General features: G+C 56.1%; 1 protein-coding gene across 1 annotated transcript in view; it reads right to left on the bottom strand.

Moving 5' to 3' along the window:
- The window catches only part of NATD1 (N-acetyltransferase domain containing 1), a 39817-nt gene extending 38497 nt beyond the window's left edge, over nt 1-1320 (bottom strand). Inside the window, exon 1 of the mRNA XM_019512568.1 lies at nt 1245-1320. Coding sequence (XP_019368113.1) covers nt 1245-1320 — 76 coding nt within the window. The remainder of the gene's footprint in view (nt 1-1244) is intronic.
- Between the last annotated feature and the right edge of the window lie 9403 nt (nt 1321-10723).

The raw sequence follows: 10723 nt of genomic DNA, 5'->3' as shown, positions 1-10723 counted from the left end.
CCGATGCCAGCGTTGCCGGCGGGTCGCCCCGGGGCGGTGGGGCGTGCGGGGGGCTGTGCGTCGGGGGAGCTGGGGCTGCCTGGAGTCGTTGAGTCTTATGTCAAGTGGGAAGAGCGGAGGCCAGCTGGCGTTGCCCAGTCTTCCCTGCACAAGTGTCCTGCGTCTGCCAGAAAGCGCCGGCAGGTAGCCCTGTGCGCGGGGGCAGAGAGACGTTGGAGCCCAGCTCCCTGGCCAGCCGTTGTTTGCGCCGAGCCGGGACCGTGGCGGGCACTTTCCGAGCAGCGAGGTGGACCGGAGCCCCGGCCCAGAGACCTGAGCATCCAAAATCCCGTGCCATCACTTGCTCCTCCCTGGTTTGGGAGGTACGGCTGAGGGCGCGCTGTAACCTGGCAGGGGAAACACCATGCATCTGCATCCGAGAAGGCGGTTTTCCTCAATCACTTTGCAGGAGAACTGCTCTTCTGGCGTGGTTCAGGACTTGCTGAGGTGCAGCAGCTTTAAGCCCAGCTCATGGAAATGGGAGTCTCTTCCCTTGCTGGCTCCAAGGGCCTTGTGGCTGAGGGCAAGCAAACCTCAGGGGCATCCGAAGCTCAAGCCTCCAGGCTTGGACCTGCACATAGGATGCCTGCCGAAGGTGGCATCTGAAGCCCCAGGTGGGGTGGAGGATGTTTGCCAATAGCATGGCTCTGGACGGACTCACAGATTTGGAATCGATTTGGCTATTTGGATTGGGACTTGCAAAATCCTCCTTTAAAAAAAACAAAAAATCACTGCATGCTTAGCTGCCATCACTTGCAGGTCAGCAGGACCAGTCAGAGATTAAGCGTGCATGTGGTGAACATTTGCACCAAGTTGCCTGTCTTCATGGAGAGCATTGCACAGATTTTCAGGGTTTTGTGCTTTCACGGGCTGACCACAGTGATATTTTTTTTTGGTTGAAGAGAGAAACTAGAAATTTCAGCAGATGGGCTGTGTGCTTTTTCTGTCTGTGGCTGAGAGGCCACGAATGCTAGAGGGTCTAGAACGAGGGAGGCACATGCTGCAGATCTGGCTGGGAAAGCTTAGACAAAACTAAACCTGAGCTGATAACAGCATGTGGAGCTCAGCCTGATCAGCTGCATAACATCCTCCTGTCGGCAGTGGGAGAAATAAAAGTGCTGTAATACTCATTTTAAAGGTGACCTTGTGGCCTGTCAAGGTTTGGGTTCTTGTTGAGACCTGTTAAACGTGCCTCTTCAGGGTACCAGGGACATCGGCCTCGTCCCTGCTGGCATCAGTCTGTAACCCGCGTTTTCGTAAATCCATTCCAGTGACCTGCATCGTTACAATGAGGCAAAATCCTTACTTTTGTGTGCTTTTAAAAGTGCTTTAAAAAGAGAATGGTCTCAAGTTGCAGCATAGGAGGTTTAGGTTGGATAATAGGAGGAACTTTCTGATGGGGAGGGTAGTAAAGTACTGCAACAGGTTAACCGGAGAGGTGGTGGAAGCTCCATCCTTGGAGGTTTTAAGGCCCAGCTTGACAAATCTTGGCAGGGATGATGTAGTTGGGGCTGGTCCTGCTTTAAGCAGGGGGTTGGACTAGATGCGACCTTCTGAGATCCCTTCCAACCTGAATTTCTGTGCTTATATGAATTTGAGCCAAATCGGGGGCCGGGATGATTTGCTTTTCAACCCTAAAGATTTGTTTGCTTGTCCTAATTGAAGTGTCCACTCAAAAACATGATGATGATCAGAAATGCAATGAAAAGGGGCTCAGGCTCTTCACTGCTGCCTTGTGTGAATAGGTCAGCGGGGGAAATGACAGCAAACCTCTGTCTCTGGGGGCAAGGCACGGTTGCAGCTTCATCAACTTTGGAGCTAACTGTGTACGTCGTTTTGGTGGCAGGCCGAGCACCTCGTGATGCAGCTTCAGGGGGGTGTGAGTGCACGGGCCGAGAGGGGAATGCAGGGGCAGAGCTGGCCCTCCTGAGCTCTCGTGTGCGTTTTGGATGGAGCGGCGCTCAATCTGCGAGCTCTGGTGCACGTTAACCAAAGCGTGTCTGTCAGGCCTTACCTGCACTTCCTTTAGCGCCTGCATTGCATTGGGCTGACTGTGTGTAATGGCTGGCATTATTTATATGGCGTCAGCGCGTGCTTCATGCCTTGCCTCTGAGTAAGACGATGAGGTCCCTGGCCTGAGGGGATCGCGTTCTGGTGAGGCATTTGACATAATGGGAGGTTACAAGATCGCTGCGGAGGAACAGAAAGGGAGCGGGGTACGTCGGGAAGGAAAGCAGCGTGTGGACGATGGTCCGGGGCATCCTGTTCTCCAATGAAATACAAGGGTGGGAGCAGGCAGGTCGCTCCTGTCCTGTGATCAGTGCTGGATACTCCTGAGCTTCAGCACCTGCTTCTCATGTCACAGGAATAAACTGGATTTAGGTTTTTGGGGGACTTTCCTTCCCCAGGGCTGGTGCACAGGAAACTTGGAGTCAGGCCCCATGTGAGTGGGTGAACAACACACGCAGCGTGCCTTTGCGTTAAATGAGCTGCATCTTAAACGGAGGGAATGTGGACTTGTGTTTCCTGTTTGCTGTGTAACCATGGGATGAATCAGCAGCGACATAATGGTGCTGAATGGAGCTGCTGACTCATAAGCAAGAAGACACATGCTAGCCCTGGCTTCCTGGGTTAAAGGGGTTCAGCCGTGCTGCTGAAAGGGGCAATAATGCCTGGGCCTGGGGCAGGCTCCCTTGCTCGAGTTGCAGGTGGAAGGATGGCAGGCACAGGGCCATGGGGGCTTTTGCTCTGCTTTAAAATACCAGCATCTGCCCCTTGGGGTATGAGCTGAAGACGGGAGCAGGATTCCCGAGGGTCGTCCCCTTGGCAGCGAGGTTTGTTGCCCCTGGAAGGCTGCCGAGCGGAGGGGGGCGCGTTGCCTGCAGAACGTGCTCCGTGCTGCTGGCAGGGAGGAGGAGGTTTTGAAACCATCTGGTTTCCAGGCTGCCGGCTGCACACACTGGCTTTGGAGAAGAGCCAGCACCTGCCCTGAACGATTGTGCTGCTAACGTCCTCCCTCTGTGCCGAGCACACGCGTGCAGCCCGTTCCTCCTCATCACGCTGAAAGCCTCCGAGCCTTTTCAGATGCTGCAAGCATCTGCTTCTCTCGCCGAGCGGCGATGGACGGCTCCATCTCTGTTCAGATCTTCTTCAAGCCTGCGTCTGGCCTGAGCATTTTTCCCCCCTCCTGCTTCCTTTGTTTCCCACTGTGCTGCCCCCAGCTAAGGGACAAAGCATCTGTCTGCTTTGAGCACCTCTGCTCCCGTGTGCCTGGGCACTCCGCCATGTGCCATCTTCAGTCCTACTTGCTCGTGCACGCTTTCCACGTAAAGGCCTGCTGGTTGGGGAGCACAGCTCCACAGCGTGCGTGTCCGGTACCGATGGTCCCTGGTTTGGGACAGCCGCTTTCACCCGGGTAGTTTGCACCGGCTGTATGTGCTTCGGTGACAGCCATGGCAGGAGGTGTCCCAAGCTGCCCTGCTGGATGGGCTGAGGCTTCCTCCTGTGCCTCTGGGGAAACTCGCCAAGTGGCATCTGGCAGAACCAGCTTTCTCTCTGCTTCCCTTTCATGCCACGGCCTGATTAAAACCAAGAGGCAGGCACAGCATCTTTAGCCCCCCGTGGGGATGTTTACAGACACCCCATCCATCTTTGCAACGAGGTGGCTGTGGTTATTCCTGTTCCATCGCAGGACAGTCTTGTACCTCCTGGAGTTTCCTAAGATGTCACGTAACTTTACATGGCTGCATGACGCTTGCAAATGGAATGATGTTGGGCGAGAGAGATCTTCCTTCAGCGTGAACCGATCTGTCCAAACCTCTCTGGAGGGAAGCTCGGCGTGGCACCTAATGCTGAGTTCAGCTATCTTTTCTTTTTCTTCCCCTCCCTGCCTCCCCTGCAGTGCTGGGGAACATTTTGGCTTCACCTGCAAAATCGCCAGTGATGATCAGATTGACTCGCCGGGTAGGAGTGAGCTGAGAGTGTGTCTGGATGGGGTGATAAATTTGCCACCTGCTATTTCCAGCTGATCTTGCACGGAAGAGTCTGGCCGTACCAAGATGTGCAAAAGCCTTCTGTAGCCTGAGGTCAGCCCCGGTCTGTTGGGCTGCAGTGATCTGACGGCGATGGTGAAGTGGGATCTCTCCGTCCTGATGTCCTAAGGTGCTGCCGCAGCAGGGGGGCACTTTCCAACCTTGCTTTTCAGTGCACTTGCTGAGCTGCGTCCGGCTGCAGACTGAAAGCTTTAAAAGGACAAGCCTAATGTTTCGCTTTAATGTTTAATGTTTCTCTTTAAAATGATGGGTGGTAAGGTCAGAAGGGGGGCTGGAGGCTTTGTTTGAGTGCTAGATTTACTGCCCTGAGTAACGGCATCCTCAAACTCGCATCGGGGAGGCCGCTCCAAAACCAGGCTTGGTCTAGCGCAGGGGTGGGCAATTATTTTGGGCAGAGGGCCGCTTACTGAGTTTTGGCAAGCTATCGAGGGCCGTGTGACAGGCAGGCAGGGGCAGATAAATATTAATTTTCTAAATTTTTTAGGGACCTGCGGGCCGGATAGAATGGCCTGCGGGCCACATCCTGCCTGCGGGCCGCATTTTGCCCACCCCTGGTTTAGCTGCTTCCATGCAATGTCCCTGCTTAGCTGGAGGGAGCTGCCTAATTATTAGCATGGTTGCTCAGCATTGCTAATTAGCCAGCCTGACAGTGAACCTTGCAGCTGTGGCCAGGTAACTTCTGATTTAGGAGGCCGCCAGCCTGGAGCAGTAGGCCTGAGAGCTGCTGGGCACGGTGAGCAAACTGTGTAGATGTGGCCATGTTGCGGCTGGGAGCAGTCTGGCAGTCAGGAAGTCGTGCAGTAAAAACCCCTGTGCTGAGGCAGGATCGTGCCCATCTCAAGGGAAGCAAATGGCATGTGCTCAAAGTCCCCCGGAAGCAGATCTTGGCTCCTCTAAAGGCAAGGTTGAAAGCTCAAGCATTGCAATGAGGGGCGGATGCAGCCCTGAGACCCAGGGGGAGGGGGACACCTGCAGTGAGTTCCTGTAGCCCCAGCCACGAGGTAGCAAAAGCCCACTGCTCCTCCTACGGGCTGAAACCGTGCCCCCAGCCCGGAAGGAGTGAGTGGTGCCTGCGAGCCCCTGCTCTGCCAGCCCACGTGTTCTGACTTCCCTTTTTGCGGCTCGGCTCTGAGCACCGGATCCGGCCTTCCTGCTGCCGGGGGCCTCTGCCGGGAGGGAGCGTGGTTCTCGCGGTCTGCAAATGACACTAGAGCAGAAGGCTGGAAAAATGTGCAAAGCTATTTTGGGGCGGGGGTGTGTGTGTGCTGGGCTGGGACTCGGCTTATGGAAGTACAGCTGCGTGAAGACCTGTGACAGGGGAGGGCCTTTGAATGAGCTGCTGCTTCTCTGGTGCCAGGCTGGTTGGGAGATAGCATCAGTGCTCGTTGCCTGGTCCAGCCTGCGCCCCTGTGCCTTGCACCCTGGGGTCTGGTAAGACTCTGGTCTCCACATGGATGCAGCTGCTGATGCTGTGGGTAGGGCTCCTGATCCCAAGCTGTTTTCCCTTGCCGCTGATACCACCCTGCGGTGCTGCAGGCAAGATCTGGCCAGGGTCTGCAGTAGCCAGCGGGGTGGATCCTGAGGCCTTCTTGGTGCCCAGGGCAGGACCTTGCAGATGGCAAATGCACCTGGAGGCCCCGTGCACCCACCTGAACCAAGCACATCCCTGTTTTTCAGCTTGACCATAATGCACTGTGGACTTTGGCCCATTCTGGGACCAGCAGCAGCTTCTCTGTTGCGCTCTTCTGCTGCCCTCTCGCAGACAACGGCTTTGGAGCCAGTTGCCTGCTTCGTTTTGGTGTGGCGACCTTCGCATTGCGTGGCGATGCTGCATTTCGCTGCGCGGCGGTCGCGGTGGGCGTGATGTCGCCCCTGTAGGCTCTGGAGATCGCAGCCCAGGTGGCAGCCCCAGGAGTAGTGAAGCTCCAGCTCTGTTTGATGCTGTGCTCAGCTGTTTGCAAAGGTCGGGGAGCTGGAAGTCGGGCCTTTCCAAGGGACAGGGCTTGTGGTTGCTGCAATGGCTGTGAAATAGTTGGCAATTATGACCAGAGCTGTCGTGTTGCAAGGCTGGGGGTTTGGTGGGGTTGTTGCCAGCAGTTTGTTTTCGCTGCTACAGTTAATGCAGCAGCCTCTGAGGGGCTTTCCTGGGGGAGCGATGCTGGGTGTGCTACTCCAGGAGGGGATTTTACTTTGCTAACCAAGAGATCCTGGGGATTTATGAGACTGGAAGTTGGGCATGGATGCGTGCTTGGCTCTGCCGACCAAAGGCCACCCCTAAGGCAAGGAACAGCAAGCCTTAGCCAGGGAGTTTGATGTGTGACATTATCTAAAGACTCTCTTACCACCATTGCTGGACCCTCCAGTTCCCTTCCCGCCCTGGCAGGGGAGAACCCGGCTGCCCTGGTTTCTGGAGTGCACGAAGCACGAGGCAGTGAAACCTCTAGTCACGTAGCCTGTCAGGAGGCATCTCTCTGCAGCCCCTGAGAAGGACAGGCTGGCAGTGCCCCGCTGCTGGCTTGCATGTCCCTGGTCTGCTACCGCTCTGCATGGGAAATGGGGAAGCGTGGGTGCTTCGTGGGCTGTCAGGCTCGAGGGGCTGTCGTGACCTCAGCGGGGCCTGAGCTCTGCGGGGGCTCCCCAGGCTCCAGCTGCGCGTCGTGCTGGAATTGGAGCGTGTGATTTACAGAAGCGCGATTTCCAGGGCTGGTGCTTGAGCCCTTTGCTTCTCATCGTGGTTCCAGCATCTCCCCTCCAGTCTCTAGCCTGCAACCGCGGACTCCAGGCACTGTCCGATTCGTGCTGGGGTGTGAGAGCAGCAGGTGGGGGAGAAAAGGTTTCTGCCCTTAATCTACCCCCTGCTTGTGGGGCTGTCACGCCGACTTTGCCATTCAGGAAGCAAGGAGGGGACAGTCTATCAGCGACGCCGGACACAGAGGTGACAGCCCAGTGGGTGTTGGGAGCTCCCAGTGTTGATCAGAAAGAGGCGGGCTGGGTATGAGCACGGCTGCAGAAACACCTGAGCTGGTTCCACCTGCCACGGCCTCTGCAGGCTCGTGTGTGCTGGGTTAATGGAGCTGGTTAGGTGCCAGCTCTCGAGGGAGCCGACGCTGGCTGCCGGGTCAGGGTGGACGGCTCCAGATATTCACTTCAGTTAGGTGAGTTTGCTCTCTCTGCCACTTGCGCCGTCTCCAGATCGTAGAGAGTTGGGTGTGCAGCAGCTGCAAGCAGAGGCAGGATGGGGAGGAGGCCAGTATTGTTTGTGGAGCACCCACCCTTCCTCCCTTCATCCCCTCCCTCAAAGAATCCTTATGCTGCAAAGGAAGAAACCTCCCGGGTGCACGGTGCGAGCATTTCCCATCAGGCTGCAAACCTCCCGCTGAGGCTTGGCATCAGCACCCGCCAGGCTGTCCAGCTGCTAGCACCAGATAACCTCGCCCGAGCGCGGCCGTGTAGCAGCTCCAGGCTGCCGTCTGCCTCAGCGTCCAAGGGCCTGCTCTCACTTGCAGAGGCTCCCTAGTCTTGGTGGCGTACGTCGTTTTTGTATGCCAGGCTCATACGCCGCCACCCGTCTGGCTGCTTTTGAGGTTTCAGGCGATGTCTGGGGGTAGCCTTTGTTGTTGCCGGAGGTCTTTGGCATCCTTGTGCAATGTACTTCAGCCTCAGGGGTGGGGGTCTGAGCAAAGCATCGGGTCTCCAGGCTGCTGCTTTTCACAGGGAGGTGGGTGCGAAGCAACAGGGCTGCTTGGGGGGTGTTAGGAATGGGTCAGACAAGGCTTTGTCTGGGATGGTTTGGATAGGGATGATCCTGTGTCAAGTAGGGGGTTAGACTAGATGTGGTCTCCAGATGCCTCTTCCAGCCCAACTTTTTTATGATTGTATAGGAGTGACGTGGGGTAAAGATCCCCGGATGTTGGCGACTGATCTACAAATGTTTCTCTAGTGATCCCTTCTACTTTGGCTTCCAGCACGGGACCCTCTTCCCTGGAGGAGGGAATTTGACCTGTCTTGCCTATATCTTCTCAGACATGCTTGGATGTGAAAGGATGAGCTGCCTTGTACAGTTACACCAAGCCCTCGTCCACAGACAGTTCTTGTACTGATGCAAAGTCCTTTGGGGTTAGGGTGGAAATATGCAGTATTTTTAATAAGTGGCACAGCCCTTTCCTGGGGGATGTTTAAGGTTTAAAGGTGCCTGCATGAGAGAGCGTTCGTGGAACTAAAGGGTGTTGATATCTGTCCAGAGGGACTTGTAAAACCGTGTCTGCACTTGGGATTGTAGTGCTTTTCTCCATTTTGAAATTGGGCACAATGCACAGACTGCACAATTAAATAGCCTGGTAAAAGTGAAGCAGAGTCCTACTGCAGAGTAAATCTCTCCGATCCAGGGGAAAGTTTCCCCCTTATTATCTGAGGAAATGAATATGTGGAACATGTCCTGCGTCTGCTCCCCTGCTCGGTTCAACGCAAAGTAGTTGGCTGCCAGCCGGACTCCCCTTACCGCGGAGTACATTTACTATAGGGTAAAACGTAGCAGCCGTGTCTGCTTGCACATAAAGGGGTGCACACGCTGCATGGAGGAGAGTGACGTGGCAGCACGTTTTGGGACCCTTCTGATCCTGCCGGAGGTCTCGGAAGGCTTCTCGGAGGGTGGCCAAGGCCATGCGCAAGCAGTAAATCCATCTCCAGGTGCCAGCGGAGCAATTCACGGTACAAACCAGAGACGGGGGAAGGGCTGGCAGGTGGCAGCAGCCCTGTGTCTGATGGCAGATAAACATGCTGGGTCGGACGCTCGGGTTGGATGTCTAATGAGTACCTGCAAGCCTGGACTAGCTGGCTGGATGAATCTGTGTGTGTGTGTGTGCGCATCTTCCTGCTAGGGATTTATGTGGGGGACAGCTGAGAGAGCAGCTGGTGATCAAGGAAACCCACCTCGCCAGACCCTGCTCTTTCCCGTCCATACCACCAGCTGACAGTGACAGTCGCTCTGCCTGACTCCTTGTGCTCGGGTCCTTCGAACACGTCGCTCAGCGCTTGATCTAAGTCTGTATCTACTCCCACGGGCTGCACCTTTGCGTACAGGAATTTGCTCAGCCAACTAGTATGGCCTGGGGGAAAGTGCACCGTGGCACGAAGCCTTGTGGGGCTCAGAGGCTAGGTTTCTTTCCCGGCCTCCTGTTGGCTGTCAGGTCATGCAAGCTCAGCAGGATCCGGTTGGGTTGGGACCTGGAAGGGCGACTTCAAGTCGGCACGGCAGGAAATGGGGTTTGGGGTTGGGGGGAAGTCCCTCTGACTCAGGGCTGAGCCAGTGCCCCGGCATGCTCTGCCTCCGAGGAGGGGCATCACCTCTAAGACGAGCTGCAGAAACAGGGCTCTTTGCGGCTCCTCACTAGAAGATGACGTAGCTCTTTTCCTACGAGGCAGATGTGCCAATCCTGAAGTCTCTTAAGAAACCATTGTGCGCCCGATCACGTTTCCTCTCCTGTTTAAAGTGGCTGTGGGGTGGGGGGTGGGCTTCCCTCCTCTCCAGCGTGTTGCATTTTAGCAGCACACGAGGGATTTGCAACCACCCCTTCCCGCACCTTGCACTGCAACCCTCCGAGATGCTTTGGCAGGTGCCTTTGCAACGTGGGGTCTTGACCACGACCTACTCTGTGGCCCCATGGGGCAGAAACCCAGGCTAGTGGAGCCATTGGACTAGGCCAGAGCCTCCTCCATCTCGGCCGCACAAGCCGCTTCTGAATGGCTGCTGGATTTGCGACGTGCCCTGGCGTCTCGGCAGGCTCCGATTGGCCCACTCTGTCTCCCGTGCATTTGCCCATTTAACTCGCACCCTGTTAGCAAGCTCTGCTTCCTGTTGACTCCCGTTCCTGATTGGTCGGCAAGCACAGTGTTCATAGAAACCAAATAAAGCAAGGGTATAAAAGGCGGCGGCAGGCAGCGCGTGGGTGGCGAGCTTGTGAATGGGATCGGGGAGGCCTGTGTAGAAAACCCGCTCCCGGGTTAGCCCTGTCTTGCTGGGTTTCTGTGCGCTGCGCTGCGTGACCTCTGCCTGTGCACTAATGACGTGTGTACGCTGGCAGCCGTGGTGTTTGATTTCCAGATTACTGCTCTCCAGCCCGGACTTTTCCTGCGTTAACTCTTTAGTGCCTCTTTTTAACCTGGCTGGATTGTGGGGGCACCAGTGAGGGGCACGGTGCGCTCTCAGGCTGGGAGCAGCTGGCACTGGTCTCCTGGCATGTGCCGTGGTGTTGGGTACAGCTGGGATGCCTGGTGGGGTGCTGTGCCCCCCAAGAGCCAAGCATTTGCAATTGCCTCTGGACTAGCAGCGCACTAAAACCATGCTTTGACCCAAGGAGTGCCTCTTTGGAGGCTGAGTTGATCTTAGTTGCTGCCTTGCTCAGCTGCAGACAGTAACAAGGAACTGGGGAGTAAATGTGGTGAGGGCAGAAGGTGGCTTCTACGGGAGCCGGGTGAAAGCTGCAAGAATGGCGCTCTGAATCCACCGTATTGTTGTCAGCACACACACCTCCCCTGCCCAGAGCGCCCTTAGCTGGTCTCTGTCCAGAGCGTGCTCCCCCCCAGCATCCCCACTTGAGTCTGCACTGGGCTGTCTGACCACAAAGCACTTTGTG

Source organism: Gavialis gangeticus, unplaced genomic scaffold, assembly GCF_001723915.1.
Source record: "Gavialis gangeticus isolate Ggan-Ray unplaced genomic scaffold, GavGan_comp1, whole genome shotgun sequence".
Lineage (NCBI taxonomy): Eukaryota > Metazoa > Chordata > Crocodylia > Gavialidae > Gavialis > Gavialis gangeticus.
The sequence above is the reverse complement of the archived record's forward strand: the minus strand, read 5'-3'. Positions and strand labels throughout refer to the sequence as shown.